The sequence below is a fragment of the Staurois parvus genome, unplaced genomic scaffold (genome assembly GCF_062004578.1).
Source record: "Staurois parvus isolate SC_StPar_1 unplaced genomic scaffold, SC_StPar_1.0 ptg000599l, whole genome shotgun sequence".
Taxonomy (NCBI): Eukaryota; Metazoa; Chordata; class Amphibia; order Anura; family Ranidae; genus Staurois; species Staurois parvus.
This window is the reverse complement of record NW_028318395.1, coordinates 2,073,631-2,096,467: the sequence shown is the minus strand read 5'-3', so window position 1 is coordinate 2,096,467 and position 22,837 is coordinate 2,073,631. Positions and strand designations below refer to the sequence as shown.

The following is a 22,837-nucleotide window of genomic DNA, read 5'->3' as shown; positions in this document are numbered from 1 at the left end:
TTATTCAGTATTATTAGATGCCATATTCTAGTTACAGTTTAATGTTTTCTGACTACTGGCTTATCTGAGTGATGGGTAAGCATTATAGACATACAGCTAAAAATATACATTACCCAGTACTTCATTTATTGTTCTGTAGTGATAACACTAATAATAAAACATGTTTTATTCAACTCTCTCTTTTTATTTAACATCCTGCACAGAATTTCTGAGGCTGTGTTTCCATAAGCTATGATGCTTACAGTGTATTTTTAGATGAACAAGTACTGGAAACAGTTTAAAGAAACCAAATTTGTGTATTAATGTTCAAGTTAAATATCAATACAAAAAAGCATATGTGTTTTCTCGTATATGTGTATCTATAGGTACAGATAGTGACCAATTACTCTATTAAGCTTATCTATTTCAGGAAAAGTATCCATCTAAATAAATTTACTGTTATAAAGGGGTTAAATACAGCTGAAGCATTTATGGAGGGGATCATTAATCTGACATATTTTTATTCGGATTCTTTTGCCGTATACTATCAAGTCAATTCGGTAATGACCTAATTCTTATTTCTTGAATATGAAACAAAGTAATTTTGATAAAGATTTCTTTTTATTTGCACAAAGACAAGCTTCTGGCTTGCTTTAAGAGGAGAATTCTTTAAAAAAAAAAAAAAAAAAAAGCATAAGCAGATCTAGCATCTGACCTGAAATCCAAGGATTTGATTGATCTTAATGCCCATGGCTCGGAATATGATAATTTTAATATTAATGAGCAAATGAGCAGTTTTATTATGCATGCGATATAGTTAGAACTAATAAGCTGTTCAGAATGAGTTTTGCTGGATCCCCGAGCTGTGGAGATGAGACCAAGCTAAGATATTAAATCACCTTTCATTTCTTTTTAAATTTCTTTCAGTAAATCAAATGACAGAAAATTCAGTACAATCTCTAATGAGTAACAATAGAAAATGCAAATCTTCAACATAAATATTACCTATTGGAAAAAAAGTCATTAAGTAGATTCTGGACAGGTTCCTGTAGTTGTTTTTTTTCCCCACTAAACAAAACATGTGCCCATTAGCAGTGTCTAAATAAAACAATTGCATCACTTCGCAGTGCCACACAGCAGCTAATAACTTCTAAACATTTTGTAAATGAAAAGCATTATAAACCTTTCACACACATATATCTGTAATCGCCTGCCAGATTCATTTGCATTTTAAATCCAAATTAATTCACTTTAGCATATCTCACAGTTGAAAATTCTTAGTATGCTGATGAGTGCTTTGCCGCCTCTGTTCTGCTCAGCTACAAACATTCTCCCCTTTTGTATGAAATGGCTTGTGGCTAATTGATGTTTCTGACTGCTTTTTGAAATGAAAATAAAACAGTTCACTTAGACTGTGCTGAGTACCCTTATCTTGCCAGACATTGCTCTCTACCAGAAATAGATGCATATGACGAACATTTTTTAGCACCCTGCAGGAACCAGACAATAAGGTTGTTTGGACAGGGCTAGAGATGAACTCTTTTGTCTAAGTAAATAAACTGCATTTATGTCCTGACAGGATAATATTCACTTTACTTTCTTTTTAGTTCCAGCTGAGTAGCCCCAGCCCTCACTACAGTGGCAGATCCACTCTGTATGATGAGCTATGATGTGTACAAAAGGCATAGACCAAGACAAAACCTACAGCCTCCATTTGTTGCACAAGGCAAACAGACATTTTTCAAACTAATTAGCCAATAATATGCAAGAGAAAAAGTAATATAGTGCGACTAACAAAGGTGTTGATGATTGAGTGCTCACACTGTAATTAGTGTGTCAGGCCCTCATTTCTCTGCCAAGCCTCTGCTATTAATTGCACCAAATTAGAAAACGATATCAGAGGCAAAATTATTCTTTCACTTGTCATTTTGAGAGAGAGAATTCATTCCATTCAAGAGGCAGGTTAAAAAGAGGGGACGCAGATACTAATCTGCTTATGTCATGGAAATAAATGGTCCTTGTGCTATCAGCAAGCACTATGTGAGCCATCCAAAGCTGCTCGAAAGTAGTTACCTTCCAAGTTGCTGCATTACGCCTGAAGTAAGCAAACGTCCGTGTAAACCAGCTGTAAATTTCATTAAGTGTTAACTGCCTGTCACTTGATTCCATGATAGCCTGAAATGAGATAAAGATGCGTAGTGACATTAAAAAGACTCTCAAACTAGACCAGATGTCATTTGTATCACTCTGTCTTCTTGAGATAATAACGTATGTTCATCTAATGAAAGTTCACCTTCCTTGTACGTACCTGCCTTATGAGAGTTGCATATGTGAATGGAGGACGGACATCTGCATTTTTATAAAACTCATAGTTTGGGGCAATTTCTAAAAAAACATAAGAATAGTGTTAAGTCTAAAATTTTAGACACCAAATACAAAAATAATATCAGGTGTTAGCATAAAATTTGCAATGTAATCATAAATAATTTTTTCAGGTTATATATTAGAAAAACTGCCATTATTTTGATTCCAAAATTAAATCTAGGCATCTTTCTTCTGCATCAAAATAATTTATACAGAAAACTAGGGATTTATTGAAAATTCTAAAAGAATATATATATGCTAATTTTAATATTTAAACAATCCGTAAAAACATTCCCTAATTTCTGTTTTTTTCAATAAAAGTTGAAACATATCAAATGATAAGTCTACCTGAGGACATGGGTATATTGTATTTGTCAGAATGTCTTCTTCGAATGGCTCCAACATTAGGTACACTGGCCGGCGTGATTACAGAAGGTCCCTGGGTAATTGGAGTAACAGGTGCGGTTGGGGTGGTTGGGGTTTGAGGTAAGCTCTGGGGGGATGTGTCCAACATGTTTTTAGACATGGTGACACTGGACACTAGGTTTAGCTGTAAAAAAACATATACATATATCAGAAAAAAATGCACTCAGAAAATTATATATTAGAAACAGAACAAAATGGGTTTATTAGTTATACTTTGCACATGCTGGTACCTCATTGCTGCAAGGGAAAAGAACCTATTTTAGACAATTATAGCATTTTATGATAAGAACCTTATTAGAGAAAAAGAGAAAGAGTTTATCTTATAATCTGAAAAGCAGCACTTTAGCCAAATAGGTAGAAATTAACTTGTGTTCAGCAGTCCTGAGAAATGAAGTGCCTACTGATCAATGAATTAGTTACCTTCAAAATACTGAAAAAAATCAAAGATCCAAAGAGAAAAGGCCTTAAATAAAAGTTCATATTATGACCATGCTATAGTGTTTGTTCTTAGTCCTAAATCTCAGATGAGAAGCTCCAACCAGCTGGAAAATCTTACACTGACCTTTAGTCTCCTTGCTAATTTGGTGGAATGGTAATGACATTACTACATATTCAAACAAAATTGTCTTAATTGCAAATTAGCCAGAGGAGGCTGAAATTTTTCAAATTAAATCTGATTGAAGATGGGGAGAGGGAAATGGTATTTCCTCACTAACAATCATTTGTGGCATGTGTTAACAAATATAATGAAATGTCAAGTTTGCCAATTCCACTGGAAAGATCATTTTCAATTTGTGATTACAGTGTCACTTATTGCTGATATACTCTAGAAAGTGGGTGTCAGGGTAGAGAAAAGGAAAATAGGTGCGAATATATGCAATCTGTTCTAAAATGTATCATCTATTAATCCCCTCAGTGAACCACTGCTCCTCATTATCAAAAAAAAAAGAAAAAAGAAAAAGAAAAAACTCATCACCTCTACCACACCTCTTTGGCCATAAATAGCATCCAATTAGCAAAATTTAAAAGGAGTGTAACACTTGCAATGATTACAACCATAATCTGAATGGTATTCATCTGGGATAATATGTGGGTAATTTGATTCATAGCCCTACTTAACCCCTTCATGCTCCTCCAGAACGGCAAGTGTTAAAATGCCTAGACTGATGCTTGTATTAATAATTATTTGTCTGCACACTACATTAGCCTTTCACCTAAACATAAAATTCAGCTGCTACTGTATGGAATTTGGCAACACCTGCCCCTTTTAAATCCCAAACATTCTTTCTGAGACAAACAATATTTTAATAGGGAGAAACGGTGTGTTCAGCATTGATTGATCTTTCTTTGTGGATTTGTTTTACACATTTAGTCAGTGGTGAGATTTGTTAGGGAAACAAAAATTAACATATGCCAGCTAATTGTTCCTCTTTCCTGGGAAGCAGCCAGAAGAAGCACATTAGCAGGCTAATAATAACGACTGGCACCCTGAAGGCATCCCCAAGTGCATCTGTTCCCAATAAACCACAAACTGTTATTCAGCTCCCACTCAAAGCCAGCAGAGTGAAATGGGAATTCTTTGTTACGTACATAAAAAGGCTGAGATGATATGACTAAATGCTGTACTTCATGCATTTAGAACACCAATTGTATGTACTTGTTAATATCATGAACACTGCATCTTTCAAACCCTCTACAACTACTGGTTACAATATGCGGTAATCTACATGTTTACAAGAGGCACACAGAAAAATGTAGACCTGTAGCAAGCATAATAAAAAAATACCTTTACAATAATACCAGCAAAAGTAAGTACACCCTATGGAAAAAGTTGAATTTTTCAACATTTTTCATTCAAACAGTGCCTACAGATGAAGGTAATATGCTATTACATAAATGGACATGGTATATTCATTCTCGCAATCTAAATGAATGAAAAAGCTAATTTATTATTACAAGTCAGTCTATCTATCACCACTTTAAATCCAAAAGTTATAATCAGGTGTTCTAGAGTAGATGCCAGTGATTAGAATGTTAGTAGGGAGAATGCCTTTGGAACATTCATTTCAGGTACTTATATAGTGCCGTCAATTTACGCAGCACTTTACATATATATTGTACATTCACATCAGTCCCTAACCCTCAAGGGGTGTACAATCTAAGGTACATGTCTTGTTTAAAGGCCCATTTACACCAGAACATGGTGTGGAAAAGGCGAGTTTTGTGCACAGGTGCCAGGTAATTGCTAAAGGCACTCTAAATGAATCCCACAAACACAGCATGTTTGCAGCCACCAATCCACATGGTTCTGCATTACCATGCGGTTTGATGCAGTGCAATCTGAAATAGAAGAGTTTGCACTACTTTTTCCATGTTCTGGTACATTTGGCAGCCCATTGAAAAAAATGTGCATTCCAATGTAAACTGGCCCTAAACCTCAGCTATAGAGGTCTATTGCACATAGGCATCTAAGACCGTTTAATATACATTCTGGCATATTTTCCCTGCCCGGGAAGCCCAAATGCTGCATACAGCTGCCCATTGATATGAATAACCCTTGAATCCCTCGTGTTTTGTTTTGTTACTGTATTGTCTCATGTTTTGTCCCCCACTATAATGTACAGCACTGAGCAAACCTTTTAATGCTATATAAATACTGTATAATAATAATAATAATAATAATAATAATAATAACATTGTATGGCTGTAGTCAAGCAAACATAAATGCTTGGGAAAATTTTCTATTTTTTTCATTAGCCTGTACACTATACTCATGTGTATGCAAGCATCAGTGTATACCCAAGTACAGCTAAGCACAACTGTTCATATCTATAGGCAACACCTAGGTTTCAGGGGTTGGGTTAATACGCTGGAATATAAATTGCATGGGCTCAAACACCCATGTCCAAATCTTAAGGTCTGATGTTCACTTTGCTCTTGATGTTTGTTCTTACCAAGCCAAGATTAAGAAAGAGATCTCTAAGGTCCTCAGAAAGAAGGTTATTGATGCATAGGAGTCTGGCAAGGGTTTAAAAGCTCAGCAGTTTAGTTGAAATCAATAGTTCCACAGAAAAAAAATCTACAGGTGGCAGAGATATGAAACAATGGCTAACTTTGTCCATAACTTGTCCAGGACTGGCCTGCCCAGCACATTCACTCCAAGAGCTGTCTGATGCTAAGAGAACTCTCCATGAACCCCCAAATTACATTGTGGGATCTGCAGGTACCTCTTGCAACTGTTGGTGCAAAAGTGCATGTGTTTACAATCAAAGAGAGGTTGCACCAAGACTAGAGTTTGCCATTGAATATATAGGCAAAAACTAGGTTTTCTGTAACAATTTGCTGTGAACAGATGAATTGTTTGAGCCACAATAAAATTGGACATGTTTGTTTCAAGCCAAAGAAAGCATTTCAGAAGAAGAATCTCAAACACTGTGAAGCATGGTGATGGAAATGTTATGGTCTGGGGTTGCTTTGCTGCTGAAAGACCTGGGAATCTTGCAGTCATCTCGTGAACTATGAATTCTGCATCATATAAAAGTGTGCTTCAAGAGAAAGTGAGACCATCTGTCTGAAAGTTGAATCAGAAATAGATCTTTCAATTGGATAATGATCCGAAGCACACTAGCAATTTTTCAAAAACAAGGAATGGAGATGTATGGTCTGGTCTAGTCAAAGTCCTGATTTGCATCCTATTGAAATGCTGTGGGGGATTTGAAATGGGATGTTTGTGTTAGAGATTGGTGGGCAGCTATACAAAACACCCACAAGAATCATTTCTGTTAAAGTGGTCAATATCACCTTCAAAGGCCAAATGTTTACACACCCCATAGTATAAGAATTACATTGCTTGATATGCTTGTTGATTAAAGGATAATTTCACCTTTTAGTAAAAAATAATAAATGCACATTTTTTTGCAGGTAAAAAAACGTGCAGTTATTATTTTTGTCTGCAGTAGCCTGTAAAGCATTGCACCAGCGATCAGCAGATCACTGGTACCATGCAGGTCTCCTGCAGATCTGTCAGTATATCTGTATGCTTGTATGGAATGTACGAGCAAGCAGATATATTGACAGGAAGAATCAATGAACTACCATGGCGCTTCACAGTGCCGTGGTAGTTCAATGAGGACTACAAGCTGACAGCCGCAAAGGTGAGGGGACTGTGAATGAGCAAAACAGCCAGGCAGCTGTGGTTTTTTAAAAATTTAACAACTAGAGAGGGGGTAGATCTCCCACTAGCTGTCAAAGCGGGGAGCGGGGGGGTGCGGGGGCGGTCTGAATATGGGTGTGACATGTAACATGTTATGAAAGGTGAACGTATCCTTTAAATTATTGAAAAGGCACATATGTTCCCTGTGATTTTATTCTACTAATATCACCTTTATCTGTAGATGTTGTTTGAATGAAGATTTACCTGTTTAAGGTACCTGTTAAAAACGTGAAGAATTTTATGGAGAGTACTTACTTATATATAACTGTATTTTACAGGTACTATGTAAAATTAAATTTAAATACAAACAGGTTTATTCAATAAGGTAGGGCAAAGAACACTGATGGCTTGTAGTTTAGTGACTCATTGCAACCAGTAACATATGGTCATAGCAATGATGTGGCTACTGTAAACTGAAATCTATTTGGTTGCTATGGGTGAGTGGTTGCTATTGGTTAGAGAACACTGGATGCTGCTTTTTGCCTTATTATATAAGGACCATCAAATAAACAAATTGTCAAAATGACAGAATTTTAGTTTTCTGCATTTAGATATTAAAGCCTGGAGCTACATTTCGGGATACTGAACTGATCACGTTGTAAAGCAAGGTGTCTACTTTGTTAATTAAAAAAATTATTTTACGGTTGGTTCTGAAAATTTTTATTTACTATGCAGTTTTTAGGACATTTACAGTGTTTTTGTTTATATGTTATGTTCAGTGTGTTTATGTTCAGGACTAGAGATGAGCGAATCGAACATGACGAAGTGGAATTCGTTCCGAAGATTTGGAAAAATTCTATTCGCGACGAATCCGAAGATTAGCAAAATTCGGATGCACGAATCGAATTTTCCCAAAAATGGCGGCGACATGTGTGGCGACGGAGAAAATGGACAGAGAAAATGGGGCGGGGATCTCTGGGAAGGCACGCAGACAAGGCGCGCTGACCCATAATGCATTCATGACATGTGATCGCATTAGCCAATCAGCAGCCAGCCAGCACTGTGTAATGGTGGAGCTATAAATCGCGGCCATCTTAGAATTCTCCATTAGCCTCCGGTCATTCAAGAGAGACAGACCTGTGTGTATTAAGGGACAGAGTTAGGGCCACAGAGACTTTAGGGCCACAGAATCGTTACTCAGGGACACAGAATCGTTACTCAGGGACACAGAATCGTTACTCAGGGACACAGAATCGTTACTCAGGGACACAGAATCGTTACTTAGGGCCACAGCTATCAAAGAATCAAAAATTTAAAGTGACATACACCCTTTTTTTTTTTGGTGGCTGTCGTGCACAGTTGGTGCTGCAGTTTGCCGATTGTGCAAAATAAACTGACTTTCTGCTTCACAACCACTATTGTACGTTCAAAGAGTTAAATCCATTTACACGCCAGCTGGCGGTAATATTTTTTGGGTGATTAGTGCATTCCAGTGACACAAACGTACAGTTTCCAGCCAACGGCAAGCTGCAATTGACCGATTGTGTACAATAAACTGACTTTCTGCTTCACAACCACTATTGTACGTTCAAAGAGTTAGATCCATTTACATGCCGGGTGGCGGTAATATTTTTTGGGTGATTAGTGCATTCCAGTGACATAAACGTACAGTTTCCAGCCAACGGCAAGCTGCAATTGACCGATTGTGCTAAATAAACTGACTTTCTGCTTCACAACCACTATTGTACGTTCAAAGAGTTAAATCCATTTACACGCCGGCTTGCGGTAATATTTTTTGGGTGATTAGTGCATTCCAATGACAGAAACGTACAGTTTCCAGCCAACGGCAAGCTGCAATTGATCGATTGTGTACAATAAACTGACTTTCTGCTTCACAACCACTATTGTACGTTCAAAGAGTTAGATCCATTTACACGCCGGGTGGCGGTAATATTTTTTGGGTGATTAGTGCATTCCAGTGACATAAACGTACAGTTTCCAGCCAACGGCAAGCTGCAATTGACCGATTGTGCTAAATAAACTGACTTTCTGCTTCACAACCACTATTGTACGTTCAAAGAGTTAAATCCATATACACGCCGGGTGGCGGTAATATTTTTTGGGTGATTAGTGCATTCCAGTGACATAAACGTACAGTTTACAGCCAACGGCAAGCTGCAATTGACCGATTGTGCTAAATAAACTGACTTTCTGCTTCACAACCACTATTGTACGTTCAAAGAGTTAGATCCATTTACACGCTGGGTGGCGGTAATATTTTTTGGGTGATTAGTGCATTCCAGTGACATAGACGTACAGTTTCCAGCCAACGGCAAGCTGCAATTGACCGATTGTGCTAAATAAACTGACTTTCTGCTTCACAACCACTATTGTACGTTCAAAGAGTTAAATCCATTTACACGCCGGCTGGCGGTAATATTTTTTGGGTGATTAGTGCATTCCAGTGACATAAACGTACAGTTTCCAGCCAACGGCAAGCTGCAATTGACCGATTGTGCTAAATAAACTGACTTTCTGCTTCACAACCACTATTGTACGTTCAAAGAGTTAAATCCATTTACATGCCGGCTGGCGGTAATATTTTTTGGGTGATTAGTGCATTCCAGTGACAGAAACGTACAGTTTCCAGCCAACGGCAAGCTGCAATTGACCGATTGTGTACAATAAACTGACTTTCTGCTTCACAACCACTATTGTACGTTCAAAGAGTTAAATCCATTTACACGCCGGCTGGCGGTAATATTTTTTGGGTGATTAGTGCATTCCAGTGACATAAACGTACAGTTTACAGCCAACGGCAAGCTGCAATTGACCGATTGTGTACAATAAACTGACTTTCTGCTTCACAACCACTATTGTACGTTCAAAGAGTTAAATCCATATACACGCCGGGTGGCGGTAATATTTTTTGGGTGATTAGTGCATTCCAGTGACATAAACGTACAGTTTACAGCCAACGGCAAGCTGCAATTGACCGATTGTGCTAAATAAACTGACTTTCTGCTTCACAACCACTATTGTACGTTCAAAGAGTTAAATCCGGTTTTATTTTTGGGGTGCTTATTGAATTAAAGAGTATGTCAGACAACACGCAGAGGAGTGGCAGAGGAGGCAATGTTTCAGGAGCGAGCAGACGTGGCAGCAGAGGAAGGGGTCGAGGCAGCACTAGTCGCAGCCAGAGGCCAGTGCTCCCGGTGTCATCCAGCGGTCGTGTCTCCACCGACAACCCTGCCGTCATCGATTGGTTGACTCGGTCGTCTTCCTCTTCCCAGGTCACCTCTGACACCTACAGCCAACGGTCGGTGGGTACGTCAGACACAACTGTTAGTTGGCATGGCCCGGGAGCAAGCCCACTGAAATCACGTGTCCTCGACCTGCCCCTGTCCTTTGGTGTTCCCTCACCAAGCGAAGTATCGCATGCTGTGGGCTCAGCCCCACTGTACAGTGAGGAAGAGCTAACAGAGGGCGGTCAGGAACGGGGGGAGACATCCGCCTCTTCTGCAGCCAGGCGAAGAAGTACTGGCGAGGAGAGTGGCTCGGTAGCCGGTCTAGAGACAGGTCTGTCTCCTGACCCACACGCAGCCGAGGGGGCTAGTAGTGAGGCGGAGACCCTAATTGATGATGATGAGGCTGATCGCACTTGGCAGCCTCATCGTCATCAGGCTATTGCTTCCGCATCATCAGGAGAAGAGGGTGCCAGCTTGCCAGCGAGCAAAACAGTCGGTGGGTTGCCCAGGAGGCAGCAGGGTCGCAGCAGTGTCAGTGGAGCCAAACGGCCACGGAGTAGAGCACCAGCTCCACTGCAGCCTACCACCACGGCCAGTAGTGGTGCCTGTGTGCACGGAGGAAGTAGCAGTCAGCCAGTGAGCAAAGTTTCCTACTCGGCGGTGTGGCAATTTTTCGTCAAGCCGCCCGAGGAAGTAAACGTAGCCGTATGTCGACTATGTGGCCAGAAAGTCAAGCGTGGCCAGGGGGCCAATGTTGGGACTACAGCGTTGCGTCAGCATATGCAGCGTCGCCATTCGGTGGCCTGGGAAAACCGTGATAAAAATACGGCGGTTATGCCTGCTCCAGCCCCCGCTCCATCACCCGCTCCGTTACTTGCTCCGTCACCCGACGTCAATCACCCTCTATCAGCCAGTCAAGGCTCCAACACCTCTGCTGAGGGGAGTTGTTGCTCGTTGGCATCTTCCGCTCGTTCAGATGCTCCTTCTCCTGCTACTCCTCTTCACGGATTCCGTCAGCAGTCTTTCTTGGAATCCGTTTCCAAGAGACAACAGTTTGCGAGCACGCACCCGACGGTGCAGAAGCTGAACGTCCTCCTGTCCAAGTTGCTGGTGCTGCAGTCCCTCCCTTTCCAAGTGGTGGACTCAGCACCTTTCCGAGAAATGATGGCTTGTGCCGAGCCACGGTGGAGAGTGCCAAGCCGGCATTTCTTCGCCAAAAAGGCAGTGCCAGCCCTGCATTCACATGTAGAAGAGATGGTGGGCCAGTCTTTGAGCATGTCGGTCTCTGTCAAAGTGCACGGCAGCGTCGACGTGTGGAGCTGTAACTACGGTCAGGGACAGTACATGTCATTTACGGCCCACTGGGTGAACGTGGTGGCGGCACAGCCGCACCAGCAACTTGGACAGGTCATGCCGCTTTTGCCTCCACGTTTGCACGTCCTTGGTCCAGCAAAGATGTCCGCCTCTACCACCTCTTCTTCCGCCGTGTCCTCAGCCGCCACCCCCGTGCCAAGTCCCATTACCCGACCGGCATATCACATGTGCAGGGCGCAACGGTGTCACGCTGTTCTGCACCTGGTATGCCTTGGCGAACGTAGTCACACAGGGGAGGAACTTCTGAGTGTAATGAACAGAGAAATCGACAGATGGCTGTCTCCGCGCAAACTGAAAATCGGAACCATGTTGACCGACAACGGAAAGAACATGGTGTCTGCTCTGCGTCAAGGAAGGTTGTGCCATGCGCCATGCATGGCTCACGTGTTCAATCTGGTTGTCAAGCGGTTCCTAAAATCCACCATCCCACTGCAAGACATCCTTAAAATGTCACGTAAACTTTGCATGCATTTCAGCCATTCCTACACCGCAAAGCACACCCTCCTTGAGCTGCAGCGGCAGAACGGAATTCCACATCATCGCCTGATCTGCGACGTTGCAACAAGGTGGAATTCAACCCTACACATGTTAGACCGCCTTTACGAGCAGCGAAAGGCCATCACCGATTTCCTGATGTTACAAGCGGATAAAGGTACTCCCCTGTGTAACTTCGATGTCAGCCATTGGCAGCTCATGCGTGACACCTGCCGCTTGCTCAGGCCCTTTGAGGAGGCCACGCTATTCGTGAGTCGGCAGGACTATGGGATGAACGACGTCATTCCTCTGTTGCACGTCCTGGAACAAATGCTGTTAACAATGGCTGGTCAGGGTGCGGTAGACGTGGAGCACAGATCTCAACGCCACATGACCCCTGTGGGGGCAGGACAGGAAGAAGAGGAGGAGGTAGAGGAGGACATTGGTGCTCAGGAATTATTGAGTGAAATGGGTGGTTTTTCCACTCAGCGGACAGGAGTGGAGGAGCAGGAGCATCTGGTAGAGGAGGAGGAGGAGACAGAGGACCCAGACGCACCGTGGCAGTATGCTGTGGAGATGGAGGCAGGGAGTCCCTCGCATTCCTTGGTACAAATGGCCCACAATGTCTCCTCACACTGCTAGTGGGTTCCATTTTGTCATAGGGTGCTGTATGGCCTCCCATTGCTGCTGCCTCCACCGCCACACTGTGGCTCCACACTCTGGTTTTGGCCCCGTGACTGCCCAAATGAGTGAAGTGTGCGGTGATTCTAAGATCGACGGCACTCATCTGCATGTCATGCTGACTGACAGTATTATTTCTCTTCCCCAGCAGACTCCAAGGGCATTTAAATTAAAGGTACAGTGTTCTGCACTAATATAAAGGCTCTCTGAAGCCTAGAAACACCCTTTTTATATGTTAAATTCGCAGCGAATATATTCGGCTCGAAGCGAATTTATTCCGCGAATTCGGTGAATCAGCCGAACCAAATTTTTGAATAATTCGCTCATCTCTATTCAGGACCATTATTTCATTTTAATCAGGTAAATATAAATGATTACATATGAATATCGCATCATTACCACCTGCAGTCAGCAAGGCTAAGACTACAGATATTTATAAAGCTTGTTTACTACTATGTAGTTGATAGTTTGTGTTGTACATTGACATGGACAGCACAATATCAGATAACATACACACATATACAGTACATGTCTCTTTCCTCATGTAGACAGTTTCTAATTTTCAATCTGCAGGAGCTGCTAATCAGTGCAAACACTGTATGGGAAAAGCTCCCTATGTAAAATGTTGATTTGTAAAATAGGAGTTGTATACAAATATAAAAACAAAGATATGAAGCATGTGTATAAACTTACAAAAACACATAAAATTGACCCATACCATTATGGTTTCCCTTGAAAGACGTTTTCAAGTTTTGGAGAGATGGCTTATTACACTGAAGGGAAAGCCAGCACAGCATTGACAAAAGAAATCCATTATTCAATCAGTTCATACGATCCTACTGCAAGTGCTGTTTATCTCCTCAGCCAAGCTGAAGGGAAGTACTATGTTAGTTGTACAACAGTTTAAAAATATCCAATGTTGTGGGTCAAAAACTTTATTTTGTATCCATGACGAGAGTAAAAAAGTGTAAAGAATTCTACTATATATAAGTTTACTTTTCTCTCCTTTGAAGTGTTTCGTCATGCTTAGTTGGTGGAATTAAATCATTACTTACAAAGCACTGTTATGATTAGTTTATATACTGTATCAATAAAGATTCTATGCATGACCAGTAAATATTTCTTGTTGTGCACATATGACACATGGTTTCTACAATATAGCAAACCTGATAAGAAGCATCTTAATTTTGGATGGAATGTTTGGAAACCCACTTTGAAACTTCCTGCCACACCTTTAAATACTGTCTTATACTCCTGCTGAAGAATTATTTCCAATTCCTGTCTCGGTAACATAACAGAAAGTTGGAATGAATCTCCCCAGCATAGATACAGACACCAATATGAAATTGACAAAGGGTCTAACCCTTCCTATGCTATTAAAATAAAAAAAAATAGCTTTCGCTGGAGTCTGACTCTAATACCACTCTAAAAGCTGAAATATAATGATTTCGATCCTTGCAGAAAAGTGTTCTGTTCTCTTCCATTTACATGGCTTTTCAGTTTCCTCTGAGTATTGTAATCTATTTCCACCAACCAGAAAACAGTTAATTGACCAAACTGGACCCAACCTGGATGCCTATATGACAGTGTTAGAAACTGTCAAGTTGTAAGCTTCTTCAGAGAGAGTGAAAAGTTCACTGGACTCTGTAATAAGCAGTAAGATTTGTCAGTGCAACCTAAATATATATAATAAATATTCTTTACTTGAAAGTGTGCAGATATTTGTCAAAGAAGACAGGCATTCATTTCACATTTATGCATAACATACAACTTTTAAGAAAAATTTAATGAGCCAGAATGGACACCTGACTGATAAGTGTAGAGACTGGAACTAATAATTGATAAGCTTGATCAGAGCACTTTTCACTGTGTGCACTACAGTGTATACTAGTAAATGGTATCTGGAGACAGTGTTTCTGTTTCCACATCTGCACTTCTCTACGAACTGTCAAATCTTTTTCCTCCTGATTACCCATCTCTGCACTCTTAGCCAAAAATAAAGTCTGCTGAGCGAGGAAACAACATCATTTACCCAGGTTTTTAAAATACGTTTCATGGGCTCCCTAAAGCTGCATACTGAGGAAGCGCAAAGTGATATATTATTTACACTACTTTTATAAGCCTTGTATCAATTTATGTGGGAGTATCAGACAAGAACATGTACTCCCGCTATCCACTGTTCACATTACAATAAAAAAGATTAAAGTCAGAAATAGTCAAACATGTTTAAAATAAGCTGCAGGAATTTCATTTTCTATATGTATGCAAATGAGTATGTTTACAATGTTCCGCTAACTTATTTTAGCAGCCGGCCATAACAAGCATAACATGTTTGTAGGCATGCAATCATGAACTGATAAAGAAGAATGTATTATTAAGTAAGGAAAAGCATGTAAAAACTAAGATGAACACTTAACCACCTTAGCTCATCTAAATATATTCAAGGTTGGGTGAAACTCATTATTCAGGACTTGCAGCCTTGATAACTTTGATTTTCATCCATCCATAGCATGGCCAAAAGGTACCGTTTAATGAAGTACCATTCAGAGAGTAAATGGGGTCATATAATAGTGCAGTTGCACCTTGTGTTCATGTACTGATAGCTGTTAAGGGTGCAGTGATGAACCAACATAGCTCATTTCTCCCTGGTAATAAATTCATCCTATTAATATTTATCAAATGTGTGGGCTGTCTCAACTGAAACAGTACACACAAGATCATAAATCTCTGCTACCATATCAATTTTAAGCCTTTTTTGTCTATTTTGCGCAATGTAATTTTTTTTTTTTTTATGTATGTCTCTTTTTTTCAAACTTTGTTGATTTACCTCACTACTTGAGTTGTTGCTTTTCAGTGGAATCTTTAAACTGTAGTCTTGTTTTAAATTGTTCATCTTAGATTCTGTATTAATTGCTCGCCATCAAACACAATTAGCAATTCTTTCATGTGTGGTTTATGTAATGTAATACTTCAATTACATTATTCATTCAGGTTCTGTTTTGGATTATAGGCTGAAAATTCTTTATTAGCGTCGTCGTAACCATGCTGCTGGAGTTAAAAAATTCACTGATTGAATAATTAATTGGAAACGAACAAGCTGCAGATTCCTGATGGATTTATGAGACAGTTATTCCATCTTGTGATTATCTACATTGTGCTATAGTAAGCTATGAGAAAACTAATTTTATTCAAATGAAATTTCAGATTTTTCAAAGAAAAGCACCCTATCCTGCATGTTGTCATTGTGCAGACTGTGATGGGTTAAGAGTACAAATAATGTACTAAAAGGAAATAACATTCACAATGTCTTCTTTTAAAAATGACAGCATACACTATTTCACTCATACCATTATATTTTAGAGTAATAAAGACTGATAATGTTGTGTTCTTCTGGGTGCAAGTCTTTGGCCATCTTCATTGGGTGGTGAAGACTGTGTCACTCCTTCGCCAGCATCCCGGCAAACAGGGACCCCGTCGGCAATGTAAGCTGAGTTACACATGCGCAGCATGAGTTGTGCATACGCAGACGTTGCGTGCCTTTTCTGTAATACAGAGCCTGACTGCTCGCAGTTTGTGATGGCGGATTAACACAGAGGTGCTGATGTAAAAACACTGAAGTAAAAAAAAAAAAGTGCAAAAGTGGAACTGTGACTCATAACAACAAATCAGGCTTTCCTTATATGGACAAAATAAACAAGGAATCTGATTGGTTGTTGCAAGTCTTTACCCCACCTTCTTCTTCTGGGTTTTTTTTGTTGCCATTGTTTTTCTTCATCAGTTTTCAACTTGTAAAAATGGGCCTGAAAGCATATTTAAAACCCAAAACAAAATGCCTTATATTGCAGCTTTTCAGTCTTTAGAGGAGGTGGCTGCATTAATTCCATTTTTAGGTGTTTTCTAGGCATTTCTAGGCTGCTCTCTCGATTTGGTCTATAAACATCCCCCCCTCTTCTCCATTACATGTGCCAGTGTTTGGTAGTTTGCAGGGACAGCTGATAAAATAGTTTGAGATTTAATTTACATGCACAGGACTTAGGAACTGTCAAGATCAATAGGTATCTTTTCTTTACCTGTAAAAAATGTACTTGAAAAAAAATACAGCCACCACATTTAACCACTTGCCGACCGCGCATAGCCGAATGACGGCTTCACCGCGGCCGGCCAGTTCTGAGTGGACATCATATGACGTCCTCCCAGAACGCGCTCTCCTGCGCGCCCCAGGGGGCGCGCACCCGGCGATCTCCGTGATCGCTGTGTCCTACGGACACAGCTGATCACGAGATGTGGTGAAAGGCCGATCCCACCGGCCTTTTACCACGTGATCAGCGGTGTCCAATGACACGCTGATCACAGGAAAATGCAAGTGCCGGTTCTCGGCTGCACTTTCCTCACGCTGTCAGATCGTGAGGAAAGTACTGCCGAGAACCGGCAGTTGTCAGAGCGGGGATCAGCACCGATCATCAGGGCACTGATGATCAGTGCCCTGATGATCGGTGCCCAGCAGTGACCCCCGCAAGTTCCGATCAGCTGTGCGCCCACTAGCCCCGCCCACCCATTCCCAGCGGTGCCCCCACCTGTGCCCAGCAGTGCCCCCACCTGTGCCCAGCAGTGCCCCCACCTGTGCCCAGCAGTGCCCCCACCTGTGCCACTCTGCAGTGCCACCTACCTGTGCCCAGCAGTGCCACCTACATGTGCCCAGCAGTGCCACCCACCTGTGCCCACCCACCTGTGCCCACCAGCGCCACCCACCTGTGCCCACCAGTGCCACCCACCTGTGCCCACCCACCAGTGCTGTCCACCAGTGCCACCCACCAGTGCTGCCAGTCAGTGCCACCAGTCAGTGCCCAGGGGTTGTGCCAGTCAGTGCCGCCAGTCAGTGCCCAGAAGTGATGCCAGTCAGTGCCGTCTATCAGTACCCATCATCAGTGTCACCTATCAGTGCCGCCTACAAGTGCTGCATATCAGTGCCGCCTATCCGTGACCCCTAATTAGTGCTGTCTATCAGTGCCGCCTATCCGTGCCACCTCATTAGTACTGCCTATCAGTGCCCTTTAGTGCTGCCTATCAGTGCCCATCAGTGCCGCCTATCAGTGCCCATCAGTGCCGCCTCATCAACGCAAATCAGTGAAGGAGAAAAAATACCTGTTTGAAAAATTTTATAAAAGAAACAAATAAACTTTTTTTTTTTTTTCAAATTTTTTGCACTTTTTTTAATTTATAGCGCAAAAAGTAAAGCGCCCAGTGGCGATTAAATACCACCAAAAGAAAGCTCTATTTGTGAGAAAAAAATGATCAAAATTTCATATGGGTACAATGTTGCATGACCGCGCAATTGTCAATCAAAGTGCGGCAGCGCTGAAAGCTGAAAATTGGCCTGGTAAGGAAGGGGGTATAAGTTCCTGGTAGGCAAGTGGTTAAGGACTGGCAAGCTGCAAAATTTTAAATTTTTATTCTTGGGTTTACATGTCATGAGGAAAACATGGAGGCTGCAACTTCTGAGATCAGATAGCTGCCTGGCTGGGAAGTTGACTGTTACTTTTTGGGTCACTGACCCAGGACAAGTACGCAAGAACTGCTGACTTTTTACTTCATTGGCATACTTGTTCCATGACAGTGACTTAAAAGTATTAAAGCAAGTAGATCAACATAATAGCCAGTAAACTAGCATTTTCAAAGGGAATGCAAGAATAACAGAACCCTCTGGTTCTTATAACAGGTCTACTCAAACTCAAGCATAATAACACAATACCACACACACACACACACACACACACACACACATATCTGTTAGTCCTCATGCACATTGGACATTTTTACAGCTCCTGTTTTTGGCTTTTGAAGTTTTTTTTCTACAGTAAGTAAACTCCCCAGCATGTTATCCTATGTGTCCACACATAGACTGTAATCAATGTTTTTTGGCAGGGGCGTTTCTACAGGAGTTTTTTAGCTTTAAAAACGCTCTAATGCTGAAAAACGTGGCAAATGCGGTAAATCGCAGCAAACCAGTGTTTTTGGACTTTTTCTGACTAAAAAGAAATTTTTTGGGGGGAAAAAAACCCTCTAAAAAACGCAAATGCAAAAAAAGCAACAAAACGCTAATACAAAAAACTAAAAAAATGCTGAAAAACTCCTGTTTTTAATGTGACTTTACACAGCTAACGTTACCAGAGTTATTAAAACGCCCAGTGTGCATACAGCCTTAATATAATAACAAATAAAAATAGCACCATGGAAAGCGCTTTGGAATGCAAATGTGTATCTATGACCATCAAAACTGATCGAACACCTGGAAAATTCATGAGGATGCCCCCACAATATATGTATCCATATGAAAAGTTTATTTTTATGAGGACTGAAATGGCAACATTGAAAATTAGCAATCCAGATCAACCATAGAAGTATAACTTGCATATGGCACACTCTCATACTCTCTCTCTATATATATTTTTTTGTACATATAAAATCACACATACATACACATACTGTATGTGTATGTGTGTTTTAGTTCTTTTTCATTGTTTTATACTTTGCAAACACCAACCTTTAATACACCATACAATATAACAGGAAGTCCTACACAATTAAAGACAGCACAAATTTTTGGCATATTTTGAAAACAATTTCTAAAACCATTTTGAATTGGTGTTTTCCGGTATGATAGTCTATACTGTTTAAAGCGCTGCTGATTTTCCCTGGGAATGAGTGAAACTATCACACTTAGATCTCTTTCCAGGCTCAGCTCTGAAGGTAATGATTTTTGCACTTACAGGTGTAGTTTGTTTAGTGTCACCCACAGTGTAGATTGGATAGATTGTGTTAAAGATAGCATTACTTCTAAAGAAACATACAATTTGACAAGATATTGCATTTTACATCCATTTTATTGCAATATTTTTTCATCACACTCATTGTTTTTAGACTGTCACAAAATTGTTCATTTTCTTAGCCAGTTACATGTATAGACCTATTTACTGTTTATAAAGCAATATGCACTTACAGGTTTTGGAGATGGCTTGGGCTCTGAGGGTCGCATGTGCAAGTGGGTCATCATTGCTTGAAGTCGTTCACGCTCTTTAGAAAGCTGTTAAGAAGGAGTAAAATCAGAAGCATTTCAGAAATGACTGATATAGCTATTTTATCTTAGTGATACATCTTATCATCAAGCATGTCTCCATGTAATGAGTCCAGCACATAAAATGCAGAGTTGCATACTGTATGAATGAAGGAATGCAATTTGCTACCAAGATAAAAGAGAACACATGTATAGAATGCCTTAAAGGGAAAAAGGTGAAAGCCACTGAATACAATACACTTATTTTTCCTCCTATTAACCTGGATTTATCTGTATACATTTTACAATCAACACAAGCTAATCATTCATCAGAATCAGCATTTTGCTAATATTTATCAAGTTGCTAAGATTTGCTCAGTATTGTGCCATTATTATCAAATATAGTTTTTTTTTCCTCTTTTGCCAATGCCATTCAAAAGCTTAACTCTGCCTAAAAGTGGAAGTTACTCCAACCTGACACTATAAGCTCTTTAGCTTTTGCTAGATGTCCTCAAGACAGATGTAGCTGTGGACTAGTGCAAGTGAGTATGCAAAAGCAAAAGTTTTTTCAAGCAAATTGTTGTTCTGAGCAGTCTTTTCACTTATTTATCTCCTACTGGGGTTCTCTCAGTGCCCTCTACATTTTACCATCATCAATTTAACTGTAGAGAATGACCGAAACTAAAAGTGTGCTATGCTGAATTCTGAGACAGCATTCACATTTTACAATCTCCGTACAAACAATGGACCTCAACTAGCTATCGGTAAAACAGCAACAAAAAAAGACTCATTGGGCAACAGAATAAATTCATCACCGATGCAATGTTAAGTACAAATTATATTTAATTAGAAATAAACAAACAGTTGAGCATAAAGATATAGCACTGGAAATACGCTATAAAAAAAAGTGGGGAGCTGCAACCAACTTTCAGGTGCCTCTGATTCTCCAAGATATGTGGACAGGGAAAGAAATTTTATTTCAGAGGGTTGCAATCAGCGCAATTAAGAGTTTGCAATAAGGCAAATATAGGGTTTAGCTAGTGAGGTAGGCAGAGTTTCAATAAGCTGAATGTCAGGATGAAGACTGTAGACATTCAGTATGTAGGCTGCACCCCTGAGCAAATTCCAATGCAAAGATTTCCTCTGAGTTTGGTGTATTTTATGAAATTGCAGAGACCATCTCCATACCACTGATAGCATATCACCTCTGAAGCATGTTAGAATATGGAATATCAGAATGAAAACCTTTGCACATTGTGGTATTTTTTAGAAATCTTGAAACTCCAAAGTGAATCAGTGAGTCATCATTACTCTATCCAATAAATAATCAGTGTTTAAAAAGGCTGACCTGCTCATTCTTCAGTAATGCAACTTGTTTTTAATTATGAAATTGAGAATGATCACCAACCTGAATTTCCAATTGCTGAACTACTTGCATTTGTACTCTGCATTGAGCTGTACTTCTATCATCCAATGCATGCTCATTGTTAAGGTGCCTATTTGGGAAAACAAAACAAAATTGATTAGTAGACTTAAATGTGATTACTATGGAATATAATTAGCACCATGTTGCAGGTATAAAAGCATACATCATATTGTTAGATAAAGATATTAAACATAACAATTGTTTATATAATGTTATAAAAGCTCACTGATGGAGGGCAAAGTAATGGATTTGGTTAAATATACCTCTTTCCCCAGGTGCTCATACTAACCTTCATTCCTTCTACCTGCTGCTATGTTTGAATGACCATGACACAACCTACCTGGAGTTTGAATGTTCTTCTTGTGCCTATGTGGGTTTCCTCTGGGTACTCCAATTTCTTCCCACACTCTAAAGATATGCTATTAGGCTTATTGGCTCCTGTCTAAATTGGCACTAGTGTGTGCACCTTAGGTTGTAAGCTCCATGAGGGCAGGGACTGATGTGAATGTATAATATATTTGTAAAGTGCTGCGTAAATTGATGGCGCTATATAAGTACCTATAATAGATAAATGCAAAGAGTACATCTCAAATTCACTCTATTCCAGTTTTGAGCAAGGCTAGGGATTTTCTCCGCACATAATAGGGTGCTAGGGTCCAGCTCAAGGATTGGGTACCCATTGCTTCATCAGAAGAGGAGGGAGACTCACATGCTAATCCAAATTTATGCTAATAATAACTAGAATTATGGGGCATTTCACTATGTTCAAATTAGGTGAAAGAAGCATAGGGCAAATGGTGAGAACAGATATGATGATAAATATATGAAGGAGTGAGTTAAGGTGGCCACTTATATGACATGACCCCTTTGCATAAATTTATGATAAATTTGGATGTAACTATTTGCAGTGGTCAGTTAAAAAAAAGATGCTAAGACACCACTGCCAACATTATAAGCACGTAAATGCGACTCCTCTCTTTCTCCCAGGAGGGATCCTTCGGACTGGCTTATGCTGTGTAAGCAGAAGGGGGGTACCAGTGCAGCAGCTTGGCCCACCTCTCTTTTTTGGTGCTGACCAGTAGGCAGAGCAAGCTCATCATCAGACATCAACAGAGCCATTGTAAGAGGATGGGGAGGGCTGGCTGATGGTCACAGCCAGTATTTGTTGACTACATTACTACTGAGCATTCACAAAATCTGAATTGACCTGGGCCTACAAGCTACTGGTTACAAATCCAGTTTGATTTACTTCTGTAACTTGTAGGTAGTTTCAACATACTTCCAATATAGTCAACTCCATGTAAGTCTATGGCCCCCTCATCCTCTGTTGGGGGTTATTAACTTCCTACAGCTTTTTAGTATGTGACTGCTTGTCTAGGAGCAATATGTTAACAGAGGCTTTAGTATTCACTGGCATAAATAAATAACTCCTACATTTTAAACTCTAATTAAACTAGATGCTTTATAAAAGATACAACAGTGTGAATGTGAATAATTAAGTCACATCCAACTATAAAGAAATGTTTGCCTATGAGATTTTATAAAATACAAAACTACAACACTTAAAAATAACCTAAAATCATCTAGTTTTTCTGACTGAAAGGTGTTACATATATTTCTTTTAAATTTAAAATGTGAATTAAAATTAGATTCTTAGGCAC

At 40.2% G+C, this 22,837-nt stretch overlaps 1 protein-coding gene across 12 annotated transcripts in view; it reads right to left on the bottom strand.

Moving 5' to 3' along the window:
- FOXP2 (forkhead box P2) overlaps positions 1 to 22,837 on the bottom strand; it is a 300,141-nt gene that overhangs the window by 67,116 nt on the left and 210,188 nt on the right. For 11 of the 12 annotated variants that reach the window (XM_089692669.1, XM_089692670.1, XM_089692671.1 and 8 more), the window contains exons 9-13: positions 21,159 to 21,246; positions 19,697 to 19,780; positions 2,692 to 2,893; positions 2,288 to 2,364; positions 2,053 to 2,154 (exon numbers count right to left, since the gene is read on the bottom strand). In XM_089692669.1, the coding sequence (XP_089548795.1) occupies positions 2,053 to 2,154; positions 2,288 to 2,364; positions 2,692 to 2,893; positions 19,697 to 19,780; positions 21,159 to 21,246 (553 nt within the window). Of the gene's footprint in view, positions 1 to 2,052; positions 2,155 to 2,287; positions 2,365 to 2,691; positions 2,894 to 19,663; positions 19,781 to 21,158; positions 21,247 to 22,837 lie in introns of those variants that run through there. The other variant, XM_089692677.1, reaches the window with a different exon arrangement.